Source organism: Lolium rigidum, chromosome 7, assembly GCF_022539505.1.
Source record: "Lolium rigidum isolate FL_2022 chromosome 7, APGP_CSIRO_Lrig_0.1, whole genome shotgun sequence".
In the NCBI taxonomy this organism is placed as follows: domain Eukaryota; kingdom Viridiplantae; phylum Streptophyta; class Magnoliopsida; order Poales; family Poaceae; genus Lolium; species Lolium rigidum.
Genome location: NC_061514.1, coordinates 8,932,778 through 8,952,722, shown reverse-complemented (window position 1 = coordinate 8,952,722; position 19,945 = coordinate 8,932,778). Strand labels below are relative to the sequence as shown.

At 52.6% G+C, this 19,945-nt stretch overlaps 1 protein-coding gene across 1 annotated transcript; it reads left to right on the top strand.

Annotated features, from left to right (window-relative positions):
* Positions 1-12,331: 12,331 nt before the first annotated feature.
* On the top strand, positions 12,332-17,226 carry LOC124669472 (receptor-like serine/threonine-protein kinase SD1-7). The gene is made up of 7 exons (XM_047206091.1): positions 12,332-14,385; positions 14,891-14,995; positions 15,079-15,263; positions 15,695-15,905; positions 16,003-16,240; positions 16,345-16,495; positions 16,765-17,226. The coding sequence occupies exons 1-7, from the start codon at positions 13,065-13,067 to the stop codon at positions 17,065-17,067; spliced, it is 2,514 nt and encodes an 837-aa protein (XP_047062047.1). The 5' UTR covers positions 12,332-13,064; the 3' UTR covers positions 17,068-17,226.
* Positions 17,227-19,945: the final 2,719 nt, after the last annotated feature.

The following is a 19,945-nucleotide window of genomic DNA, read 5'->3' as shown; positions in this document are numbered from 1 at the left end:
TTACGGATGTAAAGCCCAAGTGACTTTGGAGCTCAATCGAATCCACTCATGGATACAGATTCATGACGTGCCAGAATTGTATCGCAAGAAATCGATCATTACAAACCTGGCGGAGAGCGTGGGGACGGTCATCACAGTCGACATGAATAGCTCTCGGGTGGATGGTGGTGATTTTGTGAGAGTGAGGGTCTGGCTAGATGTCAGGAAAGAGCTTACTCGTTTTGTAACAATCAAACCGGAAGGGGAGCCAGCAGTGATAATGAGAGTAAAATATGAAAAGGTTCCACGTTTTTGTGCTGTGTGTGGCCTCCTTGGCCATGTCCAGGAGGAGTGTGGCACGGGTGTTCATGCCCCAGGTGCTGTTGGTTTCGGCAAGTGGATGCTTGCAGACACTGCTTGGAATCGAACACAGATTCATGGGGAAGAAGGTATGAGAGGCCAGAGCCGAGGGATGAATCAGGACGCGGCTTCTAAGGGCCGAGGGGCCGGGCGATCGGGGCGTGGCTTTGCCAGCCGTGGAGGTGGTCGTACTAGAGGCCAAGACAGGGGTGCTGCACCTGTGATACATGAAAATCGCAAGAGGAATTCAACTGATGCCCGACTTGAAGCGAGTCCCGTCAAGGACGGCCAGAACGTTACTGCTCCTCCACTCATGCTTACGTGGAAGGAACCAGGAGTGATTGGGATGGAGGATTCAACGAAGGTGCAAAGGCATCTGATTATGGAAAAGGAAGATGGAGGCCAGCGCTACGAGCCACGGTCGGGCACCCCACCCCCACCTCCATCTGCAAGGGAGCAGAAACGGTCTAAAAAACATTCCACTCCAAAAAAGGACAAGAACGAGCTAGGATCGGCGGGCTCCGTGGAGGAGCACCGCCGGGACCAATGAGTATTTACTTATGGAACTGTCGCGGGCTTGGCAACGATGCGACAGTTCGAGAACTCCGCGATTTCGCGAGAGATGTTGCCCCATCCATTTTGTGTGTTGTGGAGACACAGATTCATAAAACTCGGGTGGAAAGCTTAGCAGCAACTTTAGGCTATGATAATGCTTTTGCTGTTAGTAGTTCAGGTCGCAGTGGCGGCCTCGCTATCTTTTGGAATAATGAAATAAAGATAGATCTTTTACCTTACTCTCAGTACCATATTGATGCGGTTGTGTTTCCGGCTGATTCAGAACCATGGCGGCTTACGTGTGTGTATGGAGAGGCGCAAGTGTCCGAGCGTCACAAGACGTGGGATATGCTTAAATTTATCAAAGCATCGTCTCCACTACCGTGGCTGTGTATCGGAGATTTTAATGAAGTACTCCTTAGGGAGGAGCATATGGGTGTCAATGAAAGGAGCAACGCTCAGATTCAGGCATTCAGGGATACTGTTGATATCTGCGAGCTGATGGACCTAGGCTACAAGGGTACATCATGGACTTTTGAAAAGAAAGTAGCTGGAGGAAGTTATTGTAGGGTCAGGTTGGATCGAGCCTTAGCCTCGGCTAGCTGGTCTGCACATTTTTCTCTTGCGACTTTGCAACATCTGACTGCGGCAGCGTCAGATCACTCACCTATACTCCTTCGACAGGTGCCGATGGAGGAGAACTCTATGCAACCACGGCTGTTTCGATATGAAACGATGTGGGAGTCACACCAAGAGCTCAAGCCAGTGATTGAGCAGATGTGGCAATCAGAAGCATGCACGACCATGCAAGGTCTTGAACGGAAGCTGAAGAACCTATCCGGCACGCTGACCACATGGGGACGTGATACTTTCGGAAGCGTCCGTCGTGAGCTGAAAATTCTGCGGAGCAACCTTGAAGCCATGCGATCCCAGCCATGCCGCGTTGGGCCTAGCTATGAGGAGATAAAAACGGTGGAACGAATAGTTGAATTGCAACACCGTGAGGAGGTGATGTGGCGTCAACGGTCTCGTATCCAATGGCTCTCCGAGGGAGACAGAAACACGAGGTTTTTTCATATGCGAGCAAGTATGCGGAAGAAAAAAAACAAAATTGTCCGCCTAGATCGTATGGATGGATCTGTTACTGAAGATAAGCATGAGATAAGTGAGATGGCTAGGAATTTCTATAGCACACTATACTCAACGGAAGGAACAAATGGTATGGATGAAGTCCTAGACACGGTTCCTGTCTCTGTAACAGCAGATATGAATGAGAGGCTAATAGCTCCTTTCGTTGATGAAGAGGTAAAACAAGCACTCTTTCAGATGTATCCACTAAAGGCTCCAGGGCCTGATGGTTATCCTGCACAGTTCTTCCAAAAACATTGGGATTTATGTGGAGAAGAAGTTACCCGAGCGGTATTGCGTATCCTACGGGGTGAAGACAGCCCGGCCGGTATCAACAAAACCTTTCTTGTCCTTATTCCGAAGGTGGCTTCTCCGAAGGAACTAGGTCAATTTCGCCCCATCAGCCTATGTAATGTTATATACAAGATCGCCTCGAAAGTTTTGGCGAATAGGCTGAAGGTTATTTTGCCAGATATTATCTCTGAGGAACAATCCGCCTTTGTGCCAGGAAGGTTGATCACCGATAATATAATCACGGCATACGAGTGCCTACATTTCATGAAGCGGAATGGGGCTAAGAAACATCAACATTGTGCGCTGAAATTGGACATGCGCAAGGCATATGACCGTGTAGAATGGTGTTACCTTCGAGCGATCATGCTTCGGATGGGATTTCATCAAAGATGGGTCGATCTGATTATGAGTTTGGTCTCGTCGGTTTCCTTCTCAGTGTTATTGAATGGCGCTCCCCTAGAAGAGTTTCTTCCTTCTAGGGGTCTTCGCCAGGGTGACCCTTTATCCCCCTACCTGTTTTTACTTGCAGCAGAGGGCCTTTCTGGCCTCTTAAAGCGTAGCCGTCAATCATCGAATCTCCAAGGGTTAAAGGTGGCTCCCACAGCTCCGGCTGTGAACCACCTCCTGTTTGCCGATGATAGCCTGTTGTTTGTGAAAGCATCTGATGAGGGAGCCATGGAAGTAAATGAGCTACTGGAGAAATATTGCAATGCTTCAGGCCAAAGAATTAATCTAGACAAGTCCTCTGTTTTCTTTAGCAAGGGCTGTCCGGAGGTCCGTCGACAAGCGGTCAAAGCCATTCTCAATGTGCCTAATGAGACACTCAATGAGAAGTATCTTGGAATGCCTTCCGATGTTGGAAGATCCAAGAATGGTGTTTTCAAATATATCAAAGATAGAATATGGAAGAAGGTCCAAGGATGGATTGAAAAAATTCTTGCTTCGGGCGGGAAGGAAGTCTTGATCAAATCTGTGGCTCAAGCTATCCCAACCTTCTCTATGTCATGTTTTAAACTACCAAGGGGGCTATGTGTGGCTATCAATTCTATGCTTCGTAGCTTCTGGTGGGGAAGCAAGAATGGTAAACGGAAAACTTGCTGGGTTTCATGGGAGACTATGTGCTCGCCGAAATTCTCTGGAGGTTTGGGTTTTCGCGACATTGAGTTGTTTAACCTTGCAATGCTGGCTCGCCAATCCTGGCGAATTCTCCAAAACCCAGAGGCTTTGAGCTCGCGGGTTTTGAAGGCAATATACTACCCTACAATGGATATTCTGAATGCTCCTCTAGGCTCCTCACCATCGCAGATATGGAGAGCTCTTGTGGAAGGTCGAGATGCCATGAGGCAGGGACTTATAAGGCGGATCGGCACGGGCGAAGGTACGCACGCTTGGAACCAGAACTGGCTCCCTCGTGATTTCATGCTCCGGCCGCTAGCTTGCCCGAGGGAAGAGCCACCAATGAAGGTCGCAGATTTCATTGACAGTACTACTGCTACATGGAAGGCTGACCTGCTCCAGCATTATTTCTTACCGATGGATGCTGAGATCATACAGTCTATTCCTTTGAGTACGAGGAAAATGGCTGATCGCTGGGCGTGGCACTATGAGAAGAGTGGAACCCTCACTGTCCGCTCGATGTATCGCCTCCTTGTTCAGACGAAGAAAAGGCGGGAGGATTGGCTCGAGGGGCGTGCGGCCAGCTCGAACACTGAGAAGGAGAACAAGGCCTGGCAACGCCTTTGGAAGGTGCAAGTACCATCAAAACTACGTATCTTCCTGTGGCGTCTGGCTCAACACTCTCTACCGACGGGTGATGTCCGTCATCACCGGCAGATGGCTGAGTCCATCACTTGTTCCATATGTGGCGAGGCAGACTCATGGAGGCATTCGCTTATAAACTGTACAGTCGCGAGATGCGTTTGGGCTCTTGCTGATAATGGAGTTACAGAACACATGTGCATGAACGAAGACCCATCTCCCAAACAGTGGCTCTTTGCGATGATGGAGTCTCTGTCAAGGGATGATTTTGCCAGAGTGGCTGTCACGATGTGGGCAATCTGGTATGCCCGGAGGAAAATTATTCACGACGAGGTGTATCAAAGCCCACTCTCCACACATTTATTTATTCAAAATTACCTTCGGGATCTCTCTGTGACCAGTACGAGTATGAATTTTGGAAAGAGTGGAATTCAGCTGAAACACCCACGATGGATTGCACCATGCTCGGGTTGTGTAAAGATTAACGTCGATGCTGCTGTGGCGAAGACGGGAAGAGGTGGTGCAGTGGGGGCTGTGTGCAGGGATGAAGCTGGTTTGTTCCTGGGGGCTTCGTCCCTTACAATCAAAGGTATTAGCGATCCTACAGTTCTGGAGGCTCTTGCCTGTCGTGAGGCAATGGCTCTTGCTGCTGATTTGAATCAGCAACGCGTGACTGTGGCTACAGATTGTTTAGCTGTAGTTAACAACATAAAGCAGGACTATGCTGGTTCATATAGCATGATAATTGAAGAAGTCAAGGCAGATGCAAGGGGTTTGCAGAGGGCTTCATTTAGGCATGAAAACCGTGCGTCAAACTCTGAGGCGCACATGTTGGCACGTTTAGCTGTTTCTAGTTCTGTGGGACGTCAGGTTTGGCTCCTTAAGCCCCCTGATGGTCTTTGTATTTCAAATAATGTTTATGATCAATAAAGTGCCAAGGTTTTCCCTCAAAAAAAAAAAAGTAAGAGTGAGGATGAGCGAAAGGCGACGGCTTTGAGGGCCTCCTCGTCGGTCGCTTCTGCCGCCGGCCGCCGCCACGCGATGTCGCCGGAGGGGACAGGGGAGGATCCGCAGGCGGTGGAGCTCCCGGAGTCCATCCAGGGACGGCGCTGGGCGGACGTGGCGGAGGAAGAGGACGCGGCGGAGGCGGAGCGTGCGGAGACGGCGCGTGCGGAGGCTGCTGCGCCGGTTCTCGCCGCCGGGGACGGCGACCCTCGGCGACTACCTCGTCTATGCGCGTCGTGGTCGGCCGCGCCGGTCTCCCCCTCAACGCCGCCAGGAGGTGCTACGCCGCCCGCCGCCGTCGCGGTTGCCGGCAGGTAGGCCGTGCGCTGCTGCGACGTCGCGGGCTCAGCCGGCAAGGAGTTCGGGGGAGGTGGCCGTCTCGGGGTCGGAGGGGTCGCCTGAGCAAGGGGGCGAGACGGTCGGCCGCGGGGAGGAGCAGCTGGCTCCGGCACCGCCGCCGCCATGCCCGTCGGGAGGGGAGATGGCCTCGCGCGAGGCTCGGTCGCCGCTCACTCCTGGGCCATCTGGGCCGCATGGGCCTGGGCCTGTGCTGGCCTGGAGGCGCCAGGCGGAGCGATGCATCGGGCCCACGCAGCCCGCTACGGCGCCCAAGTGGCTCTGGCTCCGAAAGGGGTCATACCACTTAGGGTTTGCCCAACCCGCTCGCCCCGACCAGGTACGCCGCCACGCCGCCTCTGCCCGTCGGATCCGCCTCCACCCGCCGCCGCCGCTCTCCTCCAGCTACCGCGACATGGTCCTCAAGCGGGCACGGAGCCCGTCGTCGAGCAGATCCCCGCCCCACCACCGCCGCGTCCGTCCCCCGTCACCCCGCCCTCCTCCCCCCGCGGCCCCCGAGCCATACCGGCCCCCGGCAAGACGCTCCCCGCCGCGCCGCTCCCCACCGCGTCGGGCCTCTCCCCGCAGGAGGTCGCCGTCGCCCCGTAGGCATGGGCGGGACGGCCGCGCTGGTGGGCATGTTGAGGGCGGCCGGGAGCGGGTAACCACCGAGCGCCACCAGGGGGCCTCCGCATCTGCTGGCCGCGGCGGCTCGCCGGGCCGGCGTGCCCCGTCCCCTGCCGCGTCGCGCAGGGAGGCCGCGCTGCGGGAAGAACTGGTGCAGCGCGCTCCGCGTCCGGTCAGGGAGCATGGCCGGGATGCCTCCTGGCGGGAGGACCGCGGTCGGTCGTCGCCTCGCCGCGAGCAGCGCTGGGACGCGCCGGTGGCACAACCTGCAGGACCGCCTGCTGCGAAGAAGAAGAAGAAATCCAAGAAGAAGAGGACCGCTGCGGGAGGCGCTGTGGGAGGTGCCGCGGGTGGGGGCCAGCTTGGGCACCCGCCTATGGTACCTCCGCAGGGACCGTCGCTCGATGGCCGCGCTGATACCCAGCTGGGGGTGTCGGCGCCGTCGGAGAAGTCCCCCACATCCAACATCTGTTTCAACTGTGGGGTGATGGGGCACTTTCGGTCCGCTTGCACGAGGTCGGAGCAATGCCTCTTCTGTGGTGACCCGGGCCACCAAGCTGCGGCCTGCACGGAGCGCTTCAACCGCCGCAGGCGTCAGGAGGTCATCGAGTTCCTCGGACACGGGATCGATGGGGGATTCTACTACATCGACCTTGGGGGGGGGCGGAGCTTAGCACCCCCCAACACCTGGCAGTGATCACCGTGCTTCCGGAGCAGGACCCCCCGCTACAGATTGAGGTGACAGTCGACACGATCCGCGCCGAGCTCACTCAGCTGGAGTCGACTTGGGTTTGGAACGTGAGGGAGATCTCGCCTACTGAGTTTGCAGTGGCGTTCCCCTCGGCTGAGCTCCTCCGGGCCCTTTCCTGGAGCAACACTACTATCCTTCCGGCCAACAACATCGGCGTTTCTGTCAGGCCGTCTTGTGTGGATCCTGTTATTGTGGCTACTTTGTCGGAGGTTTGGGTCCGGGTCCACGGCATTCCTGAGGAGGCTATGAGTGAGCATATCATTGAGCTCATCTCTCAGACCATAGGCAAGCTTGTCACCGTGGATCCTCTCTCTCTCCCTGGCGATGGGCCGGTGCGCATGCTGATCCTATGCCCTGACCCCGCGAGGCTCGCCTGCACCCTCCCCCACGTCTTCTTTGGGAAGGGTGGCCGGGCCTTGACGGTTGAGGTGGAGGGGGACGAGACCCAGGCGGGGTCTCGGTCTCCTCCCCTCGACCCTTCTCCGCCTCACCGTGACGACGACGCCGGCGATGATGATGCTTCTTCTGAGGGAGACTCTGAGGACGACTTGGGAGGTGATGGCGTGGAGTCCTCTCCGCGCCAGCCTCCGAACGCTGGCGCCGGGGCTGGGGCTTCAGCAGCTATGGGCGCCAGGTCTGGGGCGCAGGCGGCACTGCCTGGGTCGGCGTTGGCTCACTGGAGCGCGCCGGCCAAACTGGGGTCGTCTTTCCCCCGCGCCACCACTGTCGGCACCGTGACGTCCGGCGGTCTGCCCATTATGGAGTATGGATCCAACTTCCCACAGGAGTCGTCGTCTGCGAGCGTGTGGTTGGATGTGTGTCCCCCACAGTCGCCGAGGTCGCCAGGTCTGGTCTGCTACACGCGCTCCCCGGGCTCTACTCCCACCTCGCCCCTGGGCCCTGCGACCCCGGGTCCTACCGTCCTGGAGCCCGCCTCGGTCTTCCCCGACACTCCCGTGGCTGGAGCCAAGACGAGGGCCCCGAGGCGCCTGCGCCAGTCCACCCAGCCGTCCTGCCACAGCGCTAGGCTCGCTCGTTCCCGTACCGGGGCCGAGGCGATGGAGCCGACTGTTGCCGAGCAGGCAGCGAGGCGGGCTGCGGCCCGCAACCTCGACTCTGGTACCCATCCCATTCCTCGCCCCCTCCCTCTGCCCCACCTCCCCCCTCGGGCTCTCGGTTCTCTGTTCTTGCTTCGGCATCGCTCGACCACCTGGGTCAGGTGGCGTCGGATTGTGGTGTGATTTTCAGGGGTGAACGCGGCCCACGGGCTGAACAGCTGGCGGCGATTCAGGCCAAGGAGGTCTACGATGGTGTGCTCGCCGCTTCCCGCGCTCAGTTGGAGCGCGAGAGGGCGACCCCCGTGACCCTGACCAACCCTGTGCAGCTGGCACCTGGGTCTGGTCCAGAGCATTCCGATGGGTCTATCCCTATGGAGCGCTCGACGCGGCCCCCGGGTTGGGGGTCCGCGAGGGAGGCCTCCTAGACCACCGTCCGGACCCTCGACGCGTAGTAGGGCTCGATCGGTTCCCGCAGGGGAACCCCCAATCTGATGTGATCCAATGAGTAGCCCTTTCTTCTCACTCATTTGGAACATCAGGGGGTTCGAGGCCCCGGGGCGCAAACAACAACTGAAGGAGTACATAAGGCGTGAGCATGTGGATATTGTGGGGCTTCAAGAGACGATTAAGGAGTCCTTCCTCCTCCATGAGCTGGAGGGTCTTAGTACGCACAAGTTCGCCTGGCATTGGCGGCCTGCGACGGGGCACTCGGGGGGCATCCTCCAAGGCGTCAAGGAGGATACCTTCGAGGTTGAGGACATGGAGCACGGTGAGTTCTTTGTGAGTATGGCCGTCACCCATAAACGATCTAACCTTAGCTGGGAGGTTATTATCGTTTATGGTCCGGCGGACCACTCGAGGTCGCAGGCCTTCCTGGCGGAGCTGCAAGCTAAGATTGACCGGTGCACCACCCCTGTGGTGGTGGCCGGCGACTTTAACTTAATACGCTCCCCGGAGGACAAGACCTCGAGCCTGGTGGACATCCCTAGGATGCGGATGTTCAACGATTGCCTTGCGGACCTCGCCCTTAGAGAGATCACGCGTGTGGGCGCCCGGTTCACTTGGAGCAACAACCGCATTGATCCGATCCAGAGTGTGCTGGATCGGGTGTTTGTGTCAGTTGAGTGGGAAATGGCGTTCCCACTGTGCTCGCTTAGGGCGGCTACTAGGATTGGGTCTGATCACTCCCCACTCCTCCTGTGCTCCGGGGGGATGCCCCCCCGAGGCCTAACCGCTTCCACTTTGAAAACTTTTGGCTCGGTCAGCCAGGGTTCGTGGAGGCGGTTGGATACAAGTGGGTACGCGCGGCGGACTCCCCTCCGAGGGTCTTCAATGCAGTTGATGTGTGGCACCACTGCGCGAAGATCGCCCGCCAGTTTATGAGAGGCTGGGGGGCTAACCTCGGGGCGGAGGTACGTCAGAAGAAGGACCTTCTCCTCCGCCAAATCCAGGAGTTAGACCGCATCGCGGACGAGGAGGGGTTAGTCGCTGAGGAGTGGCTTCAGCGATATGCCCTTGAACACTCGCTTATGGAGATCTACCGCGGGGAGGAGGTGTTCTGGCGGCAGCGGAGCCGCCAGAATTGGCTCCTCCAGGGGGATGCGAACACTGCGTACTTCCATGCGATTGCGAATGGACGTCGCCGAAAGTGTTCCATCCCCTGCCTCTGGGATGGTGATCTCCTTCTGGAGGAGGCCGGAGAGATCACCACCCATATTTATACCTTTTATAAAGGTCTTTTTGCGGCTGGCCCCAGAACTGGGGTAGCCCTCGCGGCAGACCTATGGCCAGCTAGGGCCTGGGTCTCCGACGAGGAGAATGCCGCTCTCACCCTTCCGTTCCTCGCAACGGAAGTTCGGAGCGCTCTCGAGGGCATGAAGGCTAACTCGGCCCCTGGTCCGGATGGGCTTCCGGTTGTCTTCTTCCAGAAATTCTGGGCGAAACTCCAGGAGACTATCCTGCCTATGTTTCAGGAGTTCTATGTAGGGACACTAGATATGGGTCGTCTGAACTACGGCGTTATTACCTTGATCCCCAAGTTAGTGGGGGCCACGGATATTCGCCAGTTCAGGCCAATTACGGTCATCAACGTGATTCAACGGTTGTTTTCAAAGGTGTGTGCGGTGAGGTTGGCTCCGGTTATGGAGCGGATTACGCACCAATACCAATTCGCCTTCCTCAAGGGTCGCCACATCCATGATGGCATTCTTGCTTTTCATGAGATCGTGCACGAGGTCAGAAGTCGACATCAGAGGGGTGTCTTCTTAAAACTGGACTTCCAGAAAGCTTACGACCGCTTGGACTGGTCCTTCCTCCGACAGGTTCTTCAGAGGAGGGGCGTGGACGACCGGATGATTGGTTGGGTTATGCAGATCGTGATGTCTGGCAGCACGGCCATTAACATTAATGGGGAAGTGGGTCCCTATTTTCGGCCGGAGTGTGGAGTGCGTCAGGGTGACCCTCTGTCCCCTATCCTCTTCAACGCTGCGGTAGACTCCACGGCCGAGATCCCGGAGAGGGCTAGGACCTCGGGCCATATTACCGGTGTGGTGGGACACCTTATCCCCGGCGGAGGGGTGACTCACCTCCGGTATGCGGATGATACCATGATTATGTTTGAGGGCTCGGACTTAGATATCCAGAACACCAAGTTCCTACTCCTCTGTTTTGAGGCCATGTCGGGCCTCAAAATTAACTTTGATAAAAGTGAGGTTGTGGTCTTGGGATACCCTCCGGATATTCAGCAGCGGATCGCTGACAACCTTAATTGCAGGTTGTCATCTTTCCCTATGAACTACCTGGGAGTTCCTGTTAGGGATTCTAGGATCCTTATTAGGGATCTCGCCCCCTTGTTGGGGCGAGTTAGAGCGAAGGCTGAACCTTGGTGCGGGATTCACCTCCAAGGGTAGCAAGACGATTCTCATCGACTCTTGTCTGTCTAGCCTTCCCATGTATATCATGGGTCTGTACATCCTTCCCGAAGGGGTACATGCTGCCTTCGACAAGGAGCTCTACCGCTTCTTTTGGCAGGATAGGACAGGACGCCAGAAGTACCACATGGTCAAATGGGCCGATGTGTGCGCCCCCAAGGACCTTGGGGGCATAGGGATTATTTCCTCTCGCCACATGAACGTGGCCCTCATGTTGAAATGGGTGTGGAGGATCTTGTCTGACGACGGGGCTTGTGGGCTGAAGCTGATTAAGGCTAAATACCCGCGGGGTCGGCCACTCCTTGCTTGTGACCGCCGGGAGGGTTCTCGGCTTTGGAGAGCCCTCCGGGACATCAAGCATGAGATTAGAGCCGGACTCTCCCTCTCCATAGGCGATGGTAGAGGGACCATGTTCTGGCTCGACCCATGGCTTGGCGATCGCCCCCTGAATCTGGACTTCCCGGACCTTTTCGCCATTTGCGCGAACCCCTCTATCCTGGTTGCCGATGTGGCACAGGAGGGATGGGGTATTTTGTTCCGCCGTGGTCTAACCCAGGGGGAAGCCCTGAGCCTGGCCTCGCTGCGGGACCTCCTCCCGGACACCCTGCCGGGAGGATTAGATGCGCCTTCGTGGCGCTTAACTCCCTCGGGCTCGTTCTCAGTGCGGACGGCCTACAGGGCTATGTTTAGGGGGCCTCTGCTCCCGTGGACGGTCCCGCTTTTTAAGGCTCCTATTCCGCTTAAGACGAAGATTTTCCTTTGGCGGTCGCTGCGAGATCGCCTCCGTGCGGGGTGGAGGTTATGAAGAGGCACGGGCCGGGCAACGGGCTTTGCCCAATGTGTCTTGTTCCGGAGACAACGACACACATCATGTTCGCCGCCCCGCGGCACGCTTCCTTTGGAGCTTCTTGCTTGGAGGCGCTGGGCCCGAGTGGCGGGCCTCGGCCCTCGGGGAGTTCATCGAGGTCCGTACGAACGTTATCGGTAGGAGGAGACGCCTCTTCCGGTTAATGTTCGCGGCCTTGACTTGGACTCCGTGGATCGTGCGCAATAAGATGGTCATCGAGCGTATCTTACCTCGTCGCGCTTCTGACTCTGTCTACTCTTTCTTGGCTTTGTTGCAGCAGTGGTACCCGTTGTGTAGACAGCGGGACAGGGAGCGCTTGGACGGCATGCTGGAGGATCTTCTTGCGGCTGCACGTTGCATATCTACACCGTCCAGCCTCTAAGTGCACCTCTTGTGTGGGGTGATGTATCGTCTATCTCGTGTGTGTGGGCGTGTTGCGCTTGCCCCAGCCCCAGCAGACTATTGATGTAGGGAGTGTGTGCTGTGTGTTGTATCTGAACTATGTATGCTTATGGTTGCTTTATTTATAAAGCGGGGCGAAAGCCTGTTTCGAGGATGTAAAGCCCAAGTTTGCCAAGGAAAGGAAGCCCCATATTGAGCTCCCATTACCCATTCGGTTCGTGCCCTCTAAAAAAAACTTTGGCTGGACGGATTCCTCGACCAAATCCGCCGATACCTCGATCTCGTCGAGCAATTCGGGCGCCAATGGAGGAGCTACGGCGTCGCTCCGGGTTCCAATCGACCATGCCGTCCGTGGTAGTCTGCAGCGGCATGCGCTTCTCGCGGTGGCCACTGCCGTGTCCGGCGGCGGCATCGTCGGCAGGGGATTTGTTACTTTGTTACGCATGGAGGACGCCGTGAAACTCAATCAGTCGGCCACTATTCTACGACAAGCGGCGCGTCGGTACCGCGAGGTTTCCTCTGTCGCACTCTCCAATCTGAATGCCTAGCAATGCTTCTCTCTTTTTCCTTGCGCGTGCAGCGATGTTGGAGACTCTGTAGTCAGTCCTCTCATGCTTGGTCTAAGTGATTAAGTCAATGCTGTCTCTATCCACTATTATTACTCTTCCATTATTGATAGTATCTGCAATTTCGATTCCACGTTCACTCCCTGCAGACGAAAGATGAAGAAGACGGCCTTACGGGTCAAGTCTTGCATTACCATTTTCATTCTCCCTGTTTCTTGATTTCATTCTGCAAATCTTTTGTAGCAACAGTTTTTCTTTGCGTGTGTGTACGTAGCACATATACTGGCCAGTGGCTGCTATACATGTTCTACTAAGTCCATAATGATGACTTCATCCATTATATTAGTCTCAGACCTCTGGACCATCAGTTTTCCGCTGTCTTCCTGAACCATAGGTATCTTATCTTCTCCTCCAAAGTAAGGTCTAGCTGTGAGTCATTTCTCTGCAGACCAATTGTTCCAAACAACAATGCCACCCACTGTGCTATATCCTAGCAGGAAAACAAGGAAAACGGCCTTAATTCCTGTTTTCCTTTCCATCTTCCTGTTTTTGAGTTCATCCTGCAAATCTGATGAGCAGCTCACACATGCAAAGCCACTCACCCAAGGCGACATACTCATCTCCAAAGGTGGGGACTTTGCTCTCGGCTTCTTTTCCCCCAGCAGCTCCAACAACAGCTTTTACCTTGGCATATGGTACCACAACCTCCCCGGATCACGCACCGTCGTGTGGATCGCCAACCGAGACAACCCAATCACCACCCCTTCATCTCCGATTCTCACCATCACCAATAGCTCTGACCTGGTGTTGTCAGACTCAGAAGGCCGCAATATTTGGATGACAACAAGCAAGATCACCGCTGGTTCGGTTGGAGCTGAAGCTGGAGCTGGAGCTTACGCAGTGCTACTCAACTCAGGGAACTTTGTTCTCCGGTCGCCGAATGGCATGGACATATGGCAAAGCTTTGATCACCCAACTGACACACTACTTCCAACCATGAGATTTTTGGTGAGCTACAAGGCAAAAGTCGTTGCACGGCTTGTTGCTTGGAAGGGCCAGGATGACCCGTCCTCTGGAGAGTTCTCATGCAGTGGCGACCCTAGCTCACCGACCCTTCAGCGGTTAATTTTGCATGGGACCGTTCCATATTGCCGCAGCAGCGTCTTGAATGGGGTGTCGGTGTCTGGTGGCACATACCTAAGCAATACCAGCTCCATTGTGTATGAAACGGCCATCAACGTCGGGGATGAATTCTACTTCATGTTCACCGTCTCTGATGGCTTACCGGCTACACGTTTGATGCTTGACTACACGGGCACACTGAGGTCTCTAAGCTGGAACTACCAGTTATCGTCATGGAAAGTCATTTCTGAGAGTCCTAAAGCTTCTTGCGACATCTACGGCCTGTGTGGTTCATTCAGCTACTGCGACCTCACTGATACTGTCCCAACATGCAAGTGCCTCGATGGATTTGAGCCTGATGATCTTAACTTTTCAAGTTGTCGCAGAACTCGAGAACTGAAATGCGGCAAGCAAACTAAGTTTGTGACCTTGCCTGGGATGAAGGTCCCCGATAAGTTCTTACATATAAAGAACAGAAGTTTCGATGAGTGTGTGGCGGAATGTAGCAGAAACTGCTCATGTACGGCATATGCTTACGCCAACTTGAGCAGTGCCGGTGCAGAAGCTGACCCGACAAGATGCTTGATTTGGATAGGGGAGCTGACCGACACGGGGAAGTCCGTTAACTATGGCGAGAACCTATACCTTCGCCTTGCAGAGTCTCCTGGTATGCACTATCCCATTCTACTTTTTTTTCCGTATTGTGACATGAAGCTGCATTTGTTGAAAAACAAAATTATGCTTAAGTAGCATGCACGTCAACTTGTCAGCACCACTTTGGACACATAACATCACAATTTCTCATAATGAGAACCCTGTAGAAACTATTTCCGAAATTCTTGAAAAGCTCCCAAAAATATGGTATGTTAGAAAGGTGATGTTCTATGAACATGTGAAAATTGAAGATCAGAGTCATAATAATATTTTAAGAGGTAAGGAAAAAAGTCGCGCATGAACAGCGATGTTGTAATGTTTCTTACTATTCGTTGCTGGGTTTGTTTTTCATACCTCCCAACTAAACTGGATTTAATATTGAAATTTTAAATGTTGATAGAGCATCACCTCCCTTACTTACTTATTGTTTTCAGAATTCATAAAAACTTTGAAGCATAGTTTTACTTGGTTTTCACCGTAACTTGGTTTCCACTGCATATTAACCAAGTTTGGTGCAGTTAACAAGAAGGGCAGTTCACTAAAGATTGCGATATCGATCCCAATTATAGCATTCCTGCTGCTACCGACATGCATAGCCCTTGTTTGGACATGCAAATACAGAGGTAGGGTAACATATATCCTCTTGTTTCTGGCATATGACATTAGTTCAAGGGTTAAGAAAATAAATGGATGTCCTAACCAACAGGCAGCAAATGGCAAAAGAAGGAAAGTCAGAAGAAACTAATGCGTCAATACTTTAATACATCCAACGAATTTGAAGCCGAAAATGCTGAATTTCCATTTGTTAGTTATGAAGACATACTTTCAGCAACAAACTTTTTCGCTGATTCCAACTTGCTTGGACAGGGAGGTTTTGGCAAAGTTTATAAGGTAAAAGAGAGTGGTACTTACAGTAGAACATGTTTTTGATATGAAAAGAAACAAACCTGTTTTACCCTTCCTCTTGTTAACTAACCTATTATTATTCCCTGTTATTATTATCATCATTATTATTACTCTTATTGTTTTGTTTTGTTTTATTGTTATTTCTAATCAAATATTGTGCTGACCCAGAAATAATATATCTCGAAGTGGATGCCAATTTAGCGAAACATGGCCACGTCGATGCCACATTGTTCAAAATCAGCGTGGTTTAGGATGAGTTGGTGATTTTCACTAGTTTTAATATTTTAGGGTACAAGGGAAACAAATTTCTGTTTAAAAATATATGTCGCCTCAGCATTGAAGGGTAACTATAGTCTATAAGAGTCTTTGTTTTTTAAGTCTTACGGTTCAATCAAAAAAAGTATGTGCTCATGTAGGGCACATTGGAAGGTCGATATGAGGTTGCAGTCAAAAGGCTTAGTAAGGGTTCTGCACAAGGTACAACGGAGTTCAAAAATGAAGTAGTTCTAATTGCCAAGGTGCAGCACAAGAACCTAGTAAGACTTCTTGGTTGTTGCATTTGGGAAGATGAGAAGTTACTTGTCTACGAATATTTACCTAATAAAAGTTTGGATGCCTTTCTGTTCGGTATGTGCTTATTCTTGGATCATATAACGTTAAATTCTTATGTTAACCAAAATGATATGCATGATTGACTAGCCTTGTTTCATATTTGATAATGAAGATGATGCACGCAAACACACGCTCGATTGGCCGACAAGGTTCAAAATAATTAAAGGAGTAGCAAGAGGTCTTCTTTATCTCCACCAGGATTCAAGATTAACGATAATTCACAGGGATCTCAAAGCAAGCAACATCCTTCTGGACGCAGAAATGACTCCCAAAATTTCAGATTTTGGTATGGCAAGAGTCTTTGGTGCAAACCAAAATCATGCAAACACTATGAGGGTTGTTGGGACATAGTAAGTACCTATTGACCTATGAAACCCTTATCACAACATTATTTTTTCGTTAAGCATAGTTTATTTTGTTCATAACTTGCTGACTTGTTGAAGGTTTTTAACAGTGGTTACATGTCGCCTGAATATGCGATGGGAGGTGCCTTTTCTGTGAAAACAGACACTTATAGCTTCGGTGTTCTTCTCCTGGAGATTGTTAGTGGCTTGAAGATCACCTCACCTCAGCTGAAAACAAACTTCTGTAGCCTTATAATTTATGTAAGTATTCTGAAACACATGTAATTACCATTTACGCCCCTCCCCCAACCACCACTAAGGGTGTGCAAAAATGGTTTAACCAAGAACTGTGGAAAGCGGTTAGCAGCACCCTAGCTAGTTGCAGATTGTGGTGGCAAAACTAGTAAAATCTGAACTAAGGTTTGGATGGGTTGCGTACAAACAGTATTTGCACAGCCTTGATAACCAACAGAGCCGCAGTCTCACAAAAATATTTATCAACTTGATTATGACTTTATTCTATTGATCAGGCATGGAGATTATGGGAAGATGGAGAAGCAACTGAACTGGTGGACTCTTCAATTGTTTCAAGATGCCCACTTCATCAAGTTCTGCTTTGCATCCATGTGGGACTCTTGTGTGTTCAAGACCATCCTAATGATAGGCCAGATATGTCATCCGTTATGCTTATGTTAGAGAATGAAAACGCACTGCTTCCAGCCCCAAAGCAACCTGCATATTATGCTCTCAGTAATTCTGAAGGTGGAGAAGCAATAGAGATCATACAGAACTCCGTGAATGCAATGAGTATCACAACACTTGAGGGTCGTTAGCTATTGTGTAACATAGTGTTTGTGGATTTTAGTATAGCTAGGTGTATGCATTATGATTTACTGAACACAAAAAAAAACATATGCATAGCTGGTTGTAATATTTTTGAGTTTATTATATGAGAGCAACTTTTAATGATAGAGGTGGGGCCACCATCGAGGTAAGGAAGCACACACCCTGCTAAAACCCTGTCTGATACGCCCAGCTGAATTTTTCCATGAACATCCGTGTTAGAATGCCCCGCTGAATATGATGGTAACATTGTAGCTAGTCTTCTACAGTTTGATCGCCTTCAATCTGTATGTTTAATGTTTCCAAAAGATCGGTAACTATTGTAATAATCATCGAGTAGTGCAACTATGTCACACGGTTCAGTTCATCAAACAAGAATTGCACATACACTGAAATTTGAAATGCCCGCTTAGAGCAGAAACCCAAAAGCACATTGCTAGTACCCATCTTTCGATAAAGAGCATATATTAATATCGCGAAAATACCAATTACATCTAGCCTCTGCAATAAAATCATGCCCTAATGGCATAAAGGATGCACACAACCCAAAAAGAAAAGAAGAATTACAGAAAAACAACCCGCTATAGAAATCGAAAACTTCAAACAACGACACTGACACCATCAAGACAACACCAGAAGATCAGCTTCTCCATAAGCGACGTCTCCAAGAAGAAAATAGTGCCCAAACGCTGTTGTCGCCCGATAGGTCTTAGGTTTTCACCCTGAAGAAAGTCCTTCCTCTCAAAACAATATCTTCAACAAAAACATTGCCGGGCGCAACCAATTAAGGACAGACCTTGGACTTTCGCCTTGAGAGATAGAACTCTGAACTTCTCCTATGCAGTCGCTCCCACATACAAGTCGTTATTTGAAGTCACGAAACTCCAAGCCAATTCCACCTCACCACCAAGATCCGACCACCATTGCTCTTCCACCGAGCTCGGCTTTTATGACCTTCTCCACCAGCACCATGGAAAGAAAACGAGCTCCATGATATTAACAGGCAGCAGAGCTTCAAAGCGCTTCCTCTGAAACCAAACGGTCAGATAAAAAAACATAGGTGCGCCCGACCGAAAACACCCAATACAGCAATCTTCAGGCATTGATCGCACAATGAATTTCACCGGCAGGATCTTCCGGAACACGCCAATCCAGCCAGCCCAGTGGAAAGAAGCTTCTGACCGATCTTCACTTGGCGCGAGAGGAACCCAAGGACAACCACCTTTGTTAGGCCGAACAGCAGGCCCCCTCGCCGCCGCCCGCCGGTCGACCTCATCGGCGGAAAGTGGAAGCCGCCACCAACCGCAGATCCGTCGACGAGCCGTCCGACGCCACCCCAAAACCGAAGAAGGCCATGAGCCGACGAAGGAGGGGGCGTAGAGGACTCACGGGCCGCCACCGGAACCGCAGCCTACGGGGTCACCCCCGCCGGCCAACACCATGGCAGGCTCGAAGCCAAGATCCGACCATCGTGCTGCCCGGGTAGCCAGAATGGCCGCCTCCTCCACCGCGAGATCCCGGGACCGCCGCCCCGGCACCCAGCTCGCCCCAACGCCGCGCTGGCGACCAGCGCCTCCGACGAGCCCGACACGAAAACCTCCACCACGCATCCATGCATCCACGGCAGCTCGCCCCCACAGCCTTCGATGGCAAGGGCGCCGCCGCCACCATAACGTAAGGAGAGGGAGGGGCTGGAGCGGTGGCGGGATGTGGCCGGAAAGGGGAGCCTGCCGGCGGCGGCTAGGGTTTCCCCGTATCGCCCCGTGCTGGAGTGACGCGGGGTAGTGCTAGTACCCTTGCTCGAGTCGGGACTATGAAGACCCTGTAGTGTCAAATCGCCTCGATTAACATGGATTCAACGCCTCAGTGGATTGGTCGACGTAGAGCACGAGCTGAACAGCCGGCTCGTCCTTCCCCGCAAAAGGGACTGTAGTGCTACTACGCCGCCACAGCCTGAGCACGCCGCTTCCTCCGAGGCATGTTCGCCTCCACCACTGGGCAGCGACGCACCTAGCCGCCGTCGACGCTTCCTCCAGTTCACCACGGATTGTCCGTCGACGCTTTCCTATTCTCTCGAAAGAATGGCATTTAAGTATTTTTAGGGGAAAAAGAATGGCAATTAATTAAGGGGAAAGCCCATATTGAGAGCCCATTAGCCATTATCAAGGTTTTGGGTACCGGTTTGAAAAAAATCTCAGAGGAGGCTGAGATTCCGGTAACCACGGTTACCAGGGATAACCGGTCAAATACCGGATGAAATTCTCAAATAAAATTTGAATTTCAAACTGAAAAATGTCTAAATATTTTTGAAAATAAGGTTTTGAGGAGAAGAAAGTGAAAGATTCGGACAATGAGTTGGGGCATGGGGTTATAGTGAAGAGGAAACACGTACGATTTAGGTTGGCTAACCAATCAGCTTAAATTTAATCTAAATTTGAATAGACCGAGATTTTTTGGCCGATAAATTCATTTACCGGAGGGGCCGAGAATTCCGGTTACCGGACGGTAACCGCGATATTCCAACTGGTAACCAAATTCTTGGCCATTATTAAAACAAAAACAAATTGGTTCGATGGATTATTCGACCAAATCCGCGCTGATTGCCGCCATATCTCGATCTCGTCCTGCAATTCGGGAGCGAGTGGAGGAGCTACGGCGTCGCTCCGGGTTCCAATCGACCATGGCATATAGCCCAGGCACGGATAGGAAGGTGGCGGCGTTGTTTGGGGCAGCGGCGGACCGGCGGTAGGTGCTTCTCACAGTGGCTACTGCCGTGGTCGGTGTCGGCGGCGTCAGCAGGTTTGCGAGCGCCCGCTGCAAAAGAAGGCGGCGAGGGTCCGCTCCCACGTCGTGAACCCAGTCAACACC